Source organism: Asterias rubens, chromosome 6 (genome assembly GCF_902459465.1).
Source record: "Asterias rubens chromosome 6, eAstRub1.3, whole genome shotgun sequence".
In the NCBI taxonomy this organism is placed as follows: Eukaryota; Metazoa; Echinodermata; class Asteroidea; order Forcipulatida; family Asteriidae; genus Asterias; species Asterias rubens.
The window spans coordinates 13,930,164-13,944,104 of NC_047067.1; the positions used below are offsets into that span (position 1 = coordinate 13,930,164).

At 38.8% G+C, this 13,941-nt stretch overlaps 1 protein-coding gene across 1 annotated transcript in view; it reads right to left on the reverse strand.

The window, feature by feature from the left end:
• LOC117291640 (vacuolar protein sorting-associated protein 8 homolog) overlaps positions 1 to 13,941 on the reverse strand; it is a 39,532-nt gene that overhangs the window by 1,955 nt on the left and 23,636 nt on the right. Inside the window, exons 27-37 of the mRNA XM_033773482.1 lie at positions 13,643 to 13,782; positions 13,068 to 13,152; positions 12,555 to 12,653; positions 9,177 to 9,347; positions 7,739 to 7,864; positions 6,528 to 6,687; positions 4,894 to 4,991; positions 4,131 to 4,212; positions 3,361 to 3,443; positions 2,676 to 2,756; positions 74 to 240 (exon numbers count right to left, since the gene is read on the reverse strand). Coding sequence (XP_033629373.1) covers positions 74 to 240; positions 2,676 to 2,756; positions 3,361 to 3,443; positions 4,131 to 4,212; positions 4,894 to 4,991; positions 6,528 to 6,687; positions 7,739 to 7,864; positions 9,177 to 9,347; positions 12,555 to 12,653; positions 13,068 to 13,152; positions 13,643 to 13,782 — 1,292 coding nt within the window. The remainder of the gene's footprint in view (positions 1 to 73; positions 241 to 2,675; positions 2,757 to 3,360; positions 3,444 to 4,130; positions 4,213 to 4,893; positions 4,992 to 6,527; positions 6,688 to 7,738; positions 7,865 to 9,176; positions 9,348 to 12,554; positions 12,654 to 13,067; positions 13,153 to 13,642; positions 13,783 to 13,941) is intronic.

Below are 13,941 nucleotides of genomic sequence, written 5' to 3' on the forward strand. Positions count from 1 at the left end.
CAGGCCGAAAAGTACATTTACAAGTAAAAATAATAATTCAAATAGGTACAAATATAAATATATAATTTGGTACCTGAAGACGACGACTGCTTCATCCTCTCCAATCTTAGTGAAGTTACGATGACAGATGAAGCACGATTCCTTACGAGGGATCAAACCACGACTGACTGCTTGAGTCAAGTTATTCAGCGACCAATAGAGGTCATGGTCCAGGAGATTGTTGGTGGTCCTTAGTAGCGTCTGCATAAAGGAAAAGATTGATGCTTTATTGTCACATGTAAAATATATACAGTGAAATGCATTTTGGTTTTGCGTGTCTAAAAACATGTTTTTACTTAAAGCCATTATACACTTTCGGTAAACAGTATTGTCCAAGTCCCACACTTCGTGTATCACAACTTATATATAAAATAACAATCCTGTGGAAATTTAGGCTCAATCGGACATCGGAGTCGAGAGAAAATAACGGGAAAACCCACTCCTGTTTTCGCACATTTCGCCGTGTCATGACTGTGTTTATAACAAATCCGTAATTCTCGCTAACGAGATTTTATATTGTTTTACCGTTTTCTCAAAAAGTAAAGCATTTCCTGGACTAATATTTCAAGAGAAGTCTTTCACCATTACCTTCTGTAAACCCTGTAAATTATTTGTAAATCTGTGAACTTTTTTTTCTGTACCAAAAGGGTCCAATGGCTTTAAATACAAACAACCACACACTTACTTAAAATAACTATTACATGTATATACAAAAATGTATAGAAAACTACAAATATTTATGAAAAGTATTACTATATACATGTAGGCCTAAGTAGGATTTGAAACTTTGCATGGTGGAAATACGATATGGAAAGGTTTGCGGTAAAACCATATAATGACTATCTCTAAATGAGTTGGGGTGGTTCTGAAAAGAACCGTTTAGTTTCAACTTGATGTTCGATCAGTATGCTCCGATCGTCTTCTGGAGAAGGCTGGACTCTGATGCTGCATGCTGCTGAAGTACTGGGAGGGGGATTAGCTTGGTGATGAGTCAGAGCATACTGATCGAAACGTCGAGTTGAAACTAACGGTTCTTTTCAGAACCACCCCAACTCATTTAGAGATAGTCAATACATGGTGTTACCGCAAACCTTTCCATGTTATATAGGCCTACATGTGCATTACAAAATATTAAAATCAGCACGTTATGAATAAAAATCAGAATGCAGTCATAAAGTTAAAATTCTGTCATTAAGAATACGCAGAGCTTTGGGATATAGAACTCTGCAATGTATGAGGAAAATGCAAATCTTTGTAAGGGAAGGTGATGCAATATTATTACAATGTTGTTTGCTGTAATTTTATGTTAATATATGTTGACAGCTCCTGCAAGAAACAAAATAACTTTGTATAGTATTAGTTTTATTACAAATAACGGAACAGACCCCATACCCTGGGGAAGGGTTACAACAATAACAAAATGTTTAAAGACACTGGACACTATTGGTAATTGTTAAAGACCAGTCTTCTCACTTGATGTATCTCAACATATGCATAAAATAACAAACCTGTGAAAATTTGAGCTCGAGTGGTCGTCGGAGTTGCGCGATAACTATGAAAGAAAAAACACCCTTATCACACAAAGTTGTGTGCTTTCAGATGCTTGATTTCAAGACCCCAAAATCTAACCTTGAGGTCTCGAAATCAAATTCGTGGAAAAAGACTTCTTTCTCGTAAACTACGTCCCTTCAGAGGGAGCCGCTTCTCACAATGTTTTATACTATCAACCTCTCCCCATTACTTGTTACCAAGTAAGGTTTTATGCTAATAATTATTTTGAGTAATTACCAAGAGTGTCCACTGCCTTCAAGCATAACAAAGAAGGGGAGGTTAGCATGAACAAACATTAAAATAATATGTACTTGGCAGCACAATTCATAATGGTTTTATACCCTAGGGAAGGGTTCAAACAATTTTAAACTTACAAAAAAAAACAAAGAAGGAGAGGTTAGCATGAACAAATATTAAATTACACTTGGTTTTCTTTTAATTTGTATGCAGAGAATATGTAATTAGCAACACAATTCATAATGGTTTTATCCCGAGAACTCATAAAGAAAATAAATTTGTTCTTTCCAGATAAGATACTAAAAATCTGTGAAACTTTGACCAATGGTATCATACAATTTCTTTCATAATACAGAAAACATTGGACAAAAGACAAATGGAAGGAATTTCTATTTTCAACATCCTCCAAGCAATGAAGACAATATATTAAGAACAAAGTGGAAGACTAGTCATCCTTACTAGAAGGCTATGTGTTCAGGCTGCAAGCATTAAAGGGTGCCTCTGGCAGTCTCCCATATCAACCCACATATGACCACAGAGCACAGCCAAAGTGATCTAAAGTGTTTGATTTTCCTGAAAGGGGAAAATCAGAGGGCCAGAAGAAAAACCCTTGTGGCATAGAAGAGAACCAACACAAAACTCTACTCACATATGGCCTTTGGCGGGTATCGCACCAGGGCCACAGTGGTGAGAGGTGAGCGCTTTACGCACTGGCCAAAAAAGTGACATGCGAAAATTTCGGTCTCTTACATGTAGCTACAAAAAATTCTGAGCTCAGGGGTAATTGTTCAGATCAAACTATTATTGGGGTCTCAGTAAAGCTTTTCTTGAAACGGGAGTAAACCTACCTTCTCGTAGTTGTAGGTGTCCAGCATCCCAAGTATCAGTTCCTTGATCTCACCAAACTTCCCCGTGCTGTAAGTCGGGTCCTTAGGAGACAAAAGCAAAACACTTTTCCCATTCCTGTCTTTAAATAACTGCCGAAACATGTTTAGTATCTGAAAATGGTTCTAGTATTTTACTACGTCTCATTTGATTTAGTTTCACTTTTTATTTGGATGACATTGGAATCAACATAAATGGAGTGAACACTGTAAAAGGGTTTTGATACCTTTTGTAGATCAAGTATTTGGCACCATGGCGTGAATCCCTACTCACTGTGAATGAAGATGTTTGTAATATAATTTAACCTGTAGAAGTTTCAGCTTCATTAATTGGCAAGTTTTTAAGAGAAAACACAGTGCAATTCACAGCGCAATGTATTCAGGAGTGTCGTGTTAATCCATTGTACAGGCACGAACATTTTTCCATAAAAACTAAAGCACCTAAGCAAGTTATATTTTAAGGGAATTTTTGTACTTTTATTAGCTGTAAACCATGTAAGTTGAATGTAAATCTGTGGAAGTTTGTGTTTTCTGTCGTACAAATAAGTACCCAGACCCTTTAAACACACCGAATGAAAAGACAATGGTACTGAACTGGATAGTCTTTTTCAAATAAAGTGAAGAATATTATGAAAGTTGCTGCGTTTACCTGCATGATTTTCTGTAAGACGGCCGGCAGAGCAATATATCCCATCATACTATTTAACACATGTCTCGTCAGGTCCTTGAACGCTGTAACCAAATCAATGTACAAAAGACTTTAAAATACTTTCATTAAATTGTGATAAGTCAATTATTCTCTATCAAAATACGAATAATTTCCTGCTACATAAGAATAAGAATTTGTGTATTTCAGATGTGATGATCAATGTATTTATATTTTTATACTTATACTTATTTCATTTCTCGGGAAGATAAAAAGTACAATAATGCACATTAATTAGGTAAAAAACAATTTTAAAATAAAGCAATGAGCAATTTAAATACAGGAAGGAAAAAGAAACAGCTGGAGCCCGAAGTACTGCCTAAAACAAAACAAAAAAACAGCAATAAAAATATTACAAATATGCATACAAAATACACATACAAGGGCATATTTTAAACAAGAAAGGTTAAACAAATATTTGAAGAAAAAAAAAAAATTAGAAATGAAATGATAAGGAAGTAAAAATAGCAAGCAAAAATGTAGGAAAACAAAAAGGTTTAAAGCAAACTTTTAACAGACACATTTTTAAAGTTATGTTATTTAAACCAAGGTAGCCATTTTAACTAAATTATCCTTCTTTCTGACTTCAAAATATTGAGACATTTAAATTGTTTTCCCAATCACAAATAAACAAGATTAATGTCAGCATTAATTAAAAACTGTACCAGTTATTATTTATTTACTGTATTATTATTTATGTTGAAGTGACTTACCCTCAAAATGGTCGTCTCCGAGGGATGATTTGAGTTTCCTCTGTGAAGCCATCATCAGATCCAGTAACGGAAACCACAGAGCCTGTAAACAAGTTAAACCAAGTTAAGGCACACAGAACAATTCAAACCTGGTTGTTCACAACCAGAAGCATAACCATAACCGACTTGACATTAAACCATCATCAGATCCAACATCAGAAACCAAAGAGCCTGTAACCCAAGTTAAACCAAGTTAAAGCACATAATACAACTATTCCAACCTGGTTGTCCATAACCATAACAGACTTGACATAAACCATCATCAGATCCAGTAACAGAAACCAAAGAGCCTGTAACCAAGTTAAACCAAGTTAAAGCACATAATACAACTATTCCAACCTGGTTGTCCATAACCATAACAGACTTGACATAAACCATCATCAGATCCAGTAACAGAAACCAAAGAGCCTGTAACCAAGTTTAACCAAGTTAAGGCACACTAACTTATCAAACCTGGTTGTTCATAACCATAACCATAATCTAATTGCCTATCCGACTTGACTTTTCTCCATTAAACAATCATCAGATCCAGTAACAGAAACCACAGATCCTGTCAAATTTCTTTGCTAAGCAAAAATTTAGTGGGGCGCACGCCACAATGATGCAAACTTAATGTAATTTTGGTTGGTGAACTGTTTCTGCTAGGCAATACTTTTCTGTGCTAAGCAAGTTTTTGTGCTTACAGGCTTTATGACACTGTGCCTTGGTACTTTGGTATACCTACCTCTCTCTCTGGTTCATCTAGCTTAGCAGAGTTTCGCTGACACAGTTGAATAATGACCATTAAGCCAGCCTGCATGCCACAGATGGCAACACTCGGATCTGCAAGTTACAAAAAAGCTCTTTAAATTCCTGTTTTTTAAATAAATTACTAATGGTTTCTTCATTTGAAATAATAAACTATCAAAAGGTAGACACCATATAAACTATTTACAAAGTTAAGAAAATAGAAAAAAATATGAACAATAAATAGGGATAAAAGCATACATGTACATCAAATACACACACACAAAGAAGCATAATAAGAAAATTTAAATTAACAATTAACAGGGGAAAGAATACATCAAATACACACACACAAGCATAGTTAAGAAAATATCAATTATCAATAAACAGGTAAACACAAAAAAGCATGTTTAAGAAAATGCAAATTATAAACGGGTAAAAGCATACATCAAATACACACACAAATAGCATAGTTAAGAAAATATAAATTATCAATAAATGGGTAAAAGCATACATCCAGTAGTACACACACACAAAAGCAGTTAAGAAAATAGAAATTATCAACAAATGGGTAAAAGCATACATCAAATATAAACACACAAAAAAGCATGGTTAAGAAAATAGAAATTATCAACAAATGGGTAAAAGCATACATCAAATATACCCACACAAAAGCATAGTTAAGAAAATAGAAATTATCAACACATGGGTAAAAGCAAACATCAAATATACACACACAAAAGCATAGTTAAGAAAATAGAAATTATCAACACATGGGTAAAAGCAAACATCAAATATACACACACAAAAGCATAGTTAAGAAAATAGAAATTATCAACAAATGGGTAAAAGCATACATCAAATATACACACACAAAAGCATAGTTAAGAAAATAGAAATTATCAATACATGGGTAAAAGCAAACATCAAATATACACACACAAAAGCATAGTTAAGAAAATAGAAATTATCAACACATGGGTAAAAGCATACATCAAATATACACACACAAAAGCATAGTTAAGAAAATAGAAATTATCAATACATGGGTAAAAGCAAACATCAAATATACACACACAAAAGCATAGTTAAGAAAATAGAAATTATAAATGAGGGTAAAAGCATACATCAAATACACACCGAAAGCACAGTACAAGAGAAAATATAAACCTGGAAAGATAAACAACAAGGGACAATTTCTTTTCCTTTTGCTAAAATGAGATACTATTTCTATAATGTTGACGCAGACCTACAACAAATAAAGTTCGTCTTTTTGGCTCTACTTTCTCCTTAGAACTAAAAGCTAAATGAACAGCGCCCTCACAAGTACCTTTAGTGTTATCGGCTGTTTTGTCTGACTGTATTGTATCGGATAGGCTGCGTATACTACTGGACAAACTCTCTAGCATGATCCTGAAAGCTAAATGAACAGCGCCCTCACATGTACCTTTAGTGTTATCGGCTGTTTTGTCCGACTGTATTGTATCGGATAGTCTGCGTATACTACTGGACAAACTCTCTAGCATGATCCTGAAAGCTAAATGAACAGCGCCCTCACAAGGCTGCGTATACTACTGGACAACCTCTCTAGCATAATCCTGAAAGCTAAACGAACAGCGCCCTCACATGTACCTTTAGTGTTATCGGCCATTTTGTCTGACTGCATTGTATCCGACAGGATGCGTATACTACTGGACAAACTCTCCAGCATAATCCTGAAAGCTCCTTGTATATCACCAGCCATCTCGAGAAGGTAAGCTGTGGCATCTGCTATCTTGCGACGTCTCACAATCTAAAAGAACAAAGAAATGTTTGCGAAAACATATTACTTCAAAATGAAAGGATGAACTGCCCACTCTGGTTGTGTGATTTCAGGTCCTGTCTGAATTGACAGCTACGGCTACATTTGGATAGCTGCGTCATCGCAGAAATCTACTACTCGTACTCTTCGCTCATCTTCCTCCGGTGTGGTATACTTAAACCAGCCTGTAGCCAAAACTAAATATTATGGCAATCGTTCATTTTCAATGCATGCCCCTCGTTTGTGGAACAGGCTGCCAGCAGCCATCCAATCTGCCAATACATTTGAAATTTTTAAATCTTATCTGAAAACTTTAAGATATTTCTTGAATTTTAATGTTTAATATGGCTGTTTTTCTGTAATAACATAATTGTCTGTATTTTTAATGGTTTTAATTGTACAGTGCTTTGTGATGTCTGTGACATGGAAGGCGTTTTCTTTGAATAATAAATATTATTATGCATTGATGTATATGACATCCTTAGCAACAGTTGTAGCCACACCTGTAAATTCAGATGCATGTACGGCATCAGGTTTGCATGGTACATAAAGACAGCAAAAAAAGTAACTAGACTGTTGTAAAAGCACCTATAATTTAAAATTGTTACTCATAATGATTTATCTCTCCTGTGATTCAGCGTGAAGCTAATAGCGGGAATTTTGAAAAGCTGTTCTTGTCAATAGGAATTACTGCAACAATGGAAATCGGCACTTTTCACTTGTAAGCACTTACCGCGACAACAATACTCGACTGAATGTAACAAACAAGGTGTCAAAATCCTGGTATTTTCATTTTTAGAATATGAGTAACAATTTTAAAATATAGGTGCTTTTACAACAGCCGAGTTACTTTTTTGCTGTCTTTAGTTTTTTACATGTACACTGCCAGTAAAAACTGTACTTACAATGTCTGCTGCTGACTGTGCATAACGTTTGTATGTAATCTTCACTTATGAAGCAGCACTTGTAAGGAAAAAAAAGAAAAATGTGCGCACTCAAACTCAAAGTGAGAACTCGGACGTTGAGGCTAATCTTGACCTACCTGCAGAGTCTCCTCAAGGCGATATCCCTCTACGTTCCTGATGTAATGATGGACGGCACTAGGGTTGAACTGGCACATTAGGTCAATGTACTTCTCATGAATGGCGGGGTCGGACTGTGACTGCTCCTAGAGATCAAAAGAATCATCATTTGGAACATTATTTGAACTCTGTAGACATTCCCACTTAAAGGCAGTGGACACTATTGGTAATTACTCAAAATGTTAGCATGAATTCTTACATGGTAATGAGTAATGGGGAGTGGTTTAAAGTATAAAACATTGTAAGAACTGGCTCCCTCTGAAGTAACGTAGTTTTCGAGAAAGAAGTAGTTTTCCACGAATTTGATTTTGCGACCTCAGAATTAGAATTTGAGGTCTCCAAATCAAGCATATGAAAGCACACAACTTCGTGTGACAAGGGCAGTTTATCTTTCATTATTATCGCGCAACTTTGACAAACAATTGAGCTCAAATTTTCACAGGTTTGTTAGTTCATGCATATGTTGAGATACACCATGTGAGAAGACTGGTCTTGGACAATTACCAATAGTGTCTAGTGTCATTAACATCACACAGGTTGGCGTGGTGGTGTCTTGCCTCACCTTCCACCTCTGGGACCCCAGTTCGAATCCTCTCCAGGGCACTGAATGTGAATTGGGTTTTCAGTCCCTGCCTGATGACTGCGAGGGTTTTCCCTGGAATAATTTTCTGGGGTTTTCCTCCCACATCTAAAATTAAAACTTCTTTCCTTGTCTTCTCTCAATTGGGTTTTTGGCTAGTACAGTGATTAAGTTCGCTTTAGTGAGAGTCCCTGACTTCACAACCGGAATCAATTAACATCTAAACAAATACAAAATCAAATTAATTGAAGTCACAACTTTACATTTTTGCATTAATATCGCAGAAGGAGTCTAAGCACTTTGAGACACCATTAGATAAAAGCGATAAAGTCTATTATTAGCGATATAAAGTCTATTATTATTAAAGGAACACGTTGCCTTGGATCGAACGAGTTGGTCTATAAAAAGCGTTTGTAACTTTTTGTTATAAAATGTATATGGTTAGAAAGATGTTTTAAAAGTAGAATATAATGATCCACACAAATTTGCCCTGAATTGCGTGGTTTTTATTTTTATTTTGCAAACTAACACGGTCGGCCATTTATGGGAGTCAAAAATTTGACTCCCATAAATGGCCGACCGTGTTTGACTCCCATAAATGGCCGACCGTGTTAGTCGACGAGGTAAAAGGAAAACCGTGGATCATTGTATTCTACTTTTACAACATCTTTCTAACCATATGCATTTTATAACAAACGGTTACAAACGCTTTTCAAAGACCAACTCGACCGATCCAAGGCAACGTGCTCCTTTAGTATTATTATTATTATTGTCATCACAAATTGATGTAAGGGTAAAAACCAACTTAAACTGGTTACCTTTGGTCCGAGGGCTGTACTTGTTGCGTCCCGATAATCAAAGACACCCTGCAGGAATTCATACTGTAGCTTTAACCGGTCATGAAGTTTGTCTATTACCTCATCCAGAGAGTTGGCAAACACCTTGAGGACTAACTGGGCTGTCTCTTTGCTGTCAATGGCTACTAAATCCTGGGTAGACAAACACAGACAACCGTTTCAGACTTTACAAAGAAGAGATTTTATAACAATAAAAATAGTAATAACTAGCTCTTAAAAAGCGCATTTCACAATATTTGTACACGATGTCAGACTTCTGTCTTTTCCAGCAGCTGCAACAGACACAAAACCTACAAAATAAAAAAATATATGACCTCAAGTCAGCAGTTTCCTACCTGGAACACAAACAAGGCGATTCTACAGAAAGCTTAAAAAATATCAACAACGGCAATCACCTCCACAGATGTCAACTTGAAAAGCAGATTCATGATCTGCAGAATCATAGTCGAAGAAACAATATCATTCTTCACGGCGTCCTGAGAGAGCTGAAGCCGACCATTCCTGCTGCGAGGAATTCGTTTTTGATTTCTTGAAGACTCATATAATGAAGCAGGAGGCTGGGGACGAGATAGAGATTGAACGGTCACACCGTACACCCACACATTGGTCATCAAACCAGGACAACAACACGCGTCCGCGAGGACAAGATTGAGATTGAACGGTCACACCGTACACCCACACATTGGTCATCAAACCAGGACAACAACACGCGTCAGCGAGGACAAGATTGAGATTGAATGGGCACACCGTACACCCACACATTGGTCATCAAACCAGGACAACAACACGCGTCCGCGAGGACAAGATTGAGATTGAACGGTCACACCGTACACCCACACATTGGTCATCAAACAAGGACAACAACACGCGTCCGCGAGGACGAGATTGAGATTGAACGGTCACACCGTACACCCACACATTGGTCATCAAACAAGGACAACAACACGCGTCCGCGAGGACAAGATTGAGATTGAACGGTCACACCGTACACCCACACATTGGTCATCAAACCAGGACAACAACACGCGTCCGCGAGGACAAGATTGAGATTGAACGGGCACACCGTACACCCACACATTGGTCATCAAACAAGGACAACAACACGCGTCAGCGAGGACAAGATTGAGATTGAACGGGCCCACCGTACACCCACACATTGGTCATCAAACCAGGACAACAACACGCGTCCGCGAGGACAAGATTGAGATTGAACGGTCACACCGTACACCCACACATTGGTCATCAAACCAGGACAACAACACGCGTCCGCGAGAACAAGATTGAGATTGAACGGGCACACCGTACACCCACACATTGGTCATCAAACCAGGACAACAACACGCGTCCGCGAGGACAAGATTGAGATTGAACGGTCACACCGTACACCCACACATTGGTCATCAAACCAGGACAACAACACGCGTCCGCGAGGACAAGATTGAGATTGAACGGTCACACCGTACACCCACACATTGGTCATCAAACCAGGACAACAACACGCGTCAGCGAGGACAAGATTGAGATTGAACGGGCCCACCGTACACCCACACATTGGTCATCAAACCAGGACAACAACACGCGTCCGCGAGGACAAGATTGAGATTGAACGGGCCCACCGTACACCCACACATTGGTCATCAAACCAGGACAACAACACGCGTCCGCGAGGACAAGATTGAGATTGAACGGGCACACCGTACACCCACACATTGGTCATCAAACCAGGACAACAACACGCGTCAGCGAGGACAAGATTGAGATTGAACGGTCACACCATACACCCACACATTGGTCATCAAACCAGGACAACAACACGCGTCCGTGTCCCATCCATTTCAGACTTCTTCGCTTCAATGACATCCCTTTAATCTTTCTCAGCTCCCTGTATACAACCTGAGCTGTCGTGGCACTCCAAAGGCTTTTTCATACACAATATCAAGCACTACCCTCGCAGGTACCCATTTATACCCCTGGGTGAAGAAAAGCAATTGCAGTAAAGTATCTTGCTCAAGGACGCAGTGTCATGACCAAGGGACCTGAACCCACACTCCGATGACTAAACCACCAGAATTTGAACTTGATGCTCTAAACCACTGGGTCGTTTCACCCCATTATTGGAGGAGACCAATAGAGGTTCTGAAAAACACAGCATAAACCATTCTACAAAATTACAGGTGTACAAGGCAATCGTCCTCACAAGTCTGCTGTATGGATGTGAAACTTGAATCTTGTACAGAAGACACCTGAAAATGCTGGAGCGCTTCCACATGCGCAGCCTGAGATCCATTCTTGGTGTACGGTGGCAAGATCGAGTCACAAACCTCGAGATCCTTTAAAAGTCAGAGAGCCAAAGCATCAAAGCCATCATCCTGAAAGCCCAGCACAGATGGACTGGCCACATCATTCGAGTGACGATTCCAGGCTCCCAAAGCAGCTGTTCTATGGAGAACTCTCTCTTAGTAGGAGAAATAGAGGAAGACAACATCACACATGCTGGTATCCCTCCCAATGAGTTGGAACAGTGTGCTCAGGATCGTACAGATTGGCACACCCTCATGCGTCATGCCCTTGTCAGCTTTAAGGAGCAGAGAAGAGCTGGCCTGATCACCGCCCGAGAGAGGAGAAAGGCTGCAGCTGCAGCTGTGCCAGCTGTACCTAGACAGTGTCCATGCCCCAACTGTGGGCGACTGTGCCGCTTTCGAAATGGGACTATACAGCCACATGCGGACACACTGATTGTGCAAAGACGTCATCGTCGGATACGCCCGACAACCTACTACTACTATACATAGCAATTGAGTGGTTTTTTCGAGTGAAGGCTGATGCAATTCAATCGATTCCAGAGTTCCTTGAAAGTGTTAAAAGATAAGATAACCTTTCAATACTCTAACCTTTCAATATAACCTGATCAGACCCGGCTTTCCGTTCCTAGAACTAGACGGAAAGCTGAGGATAGCTCATTCTCTATAGCCTTCCCCTCGCCTATGGAATGAGCTCCCCGCGGGTCTGAGAGAGGCGATCTCGTTGCCTGTATTCAAAAGCCTCCTCAAGAAATTTTTTTCCCCCCACCCATCCTAGTTTGTTTGTTTTTCTTTTGTTGTCATAGTCTCATGTAAAGCGCTCTGTTCTCCGTAGAGCGCTATATAAATGCTTTATATTATTATTATTATTATTATTATTCATACTCAAAATATAGAACAGTGATCAAACTAACACATAGATTGAAAGGGCGTCTTCATTACTATGCAACAGTTACGATTGGACATCATGTGATCAGTTACAGAAACTGTAATTGGTTGGTTGATTATGAATAGTGATAGGTTGATTGACCAATAATACCTGGAGGTTTTCGAGGGCTTCACTCTGCACAGCGTCCTTCTCAGGGTCTGTATAACAGCTCTCCATCATCACGTTGTTGATGTAGGTAAAGACAGCATGCTGCAATAAACACAATCAACTTATTATAATAATTATAATAACAATAATGATAATAATAATAATACAAATAAAAATTACTTCTTATACATTGATCAAATCCATCACTCAGTGCTGCTCGTGGCACTCCAACATTATTACCCCAGTCAATGGGCTATTTATTTCATTCTTGAAACCATCTCAGCCCCCCCTAACGCACCAAGCTAAATCAGTCACAAGAACCATCTCTGCCCTCACGGGTACCCATTTATCCCTGGGTGGAGAGAAGCAATTATAGTTAATTGTCTTGCTCAGGGACACAAGTGTCATGACTGGGATTTGAACCCACATCCCGATGACTTTTAATAGAGGAAATTGCAGAGCCATGAAACTGGGCCCTTTTCAATTGGAAACAATGTGAGTTTCCCTGGTACTCACCTTCCTAGCTGGATCCCTGAGGTAGCAGAGTAGAATCCTATCAAACTGACGTCTTTTCTCATACAAAAGCTCGCTCACACGATAACTGCAGCAAAACAATAAATATAAACCATTAAATCTGTGTACATCTGCAGTATGGCAATTGCGGCATATCTTGCAATTTACTTAATATGCCCAAGTCATGCCCCAGGTCTACCTGTATCGCTCAAGTAGGGATAGCATGTGGCGATTGGTTTATAATTTAGCTATGGCCGTTCCAAAGGCACTGGAGAAGCATTAAGATCAAATAGGAACAACTTTAAGTGTGGATCTGCTCCAGAATGCGGGACTTTTTAGAACAGCGAGAATCCTGTGAAAGATCCTTGAGATCTAAGACTACAGGATGTAGCATGGCTAAAGGAGTTTATATCAACTTGTTCAACTCCCTGGGGACCGTCCAACCATTCTTATATGGTACTCATTGACGCCCATGGTGCTTCGAACATTAATACCTTGGTCATACGGATGTGACTGTAGTTACCAATTCGGATACGACATGTATCAATACATAGCTTCAAGACTTCAATAAGACTCACAATTTAGCGCCCTCTGCCAGTCGAAGAAGCTTCTGTTGATCGACTTGTTCAAGTCCTCCAGCGTTAACAAGTTGCAGCAAAGCTTGCTCTCTCTCCTCGTGACGTGTCTCGTCAGCCGGATTGGAGAGAAACTCAACAACCTAAAAATTGTCAAAACGTCAATTGTTTTTCATAAAGTGATCTCCTTGTTAAGGCAATATACACTATTGGTAATTACTCAAAATAACTGTTAGCATAAAAACTTACTTGGTTACGAGTAATGGCAATGAATAGAGAGCTGTTGAAAGTATCGCAGTTTT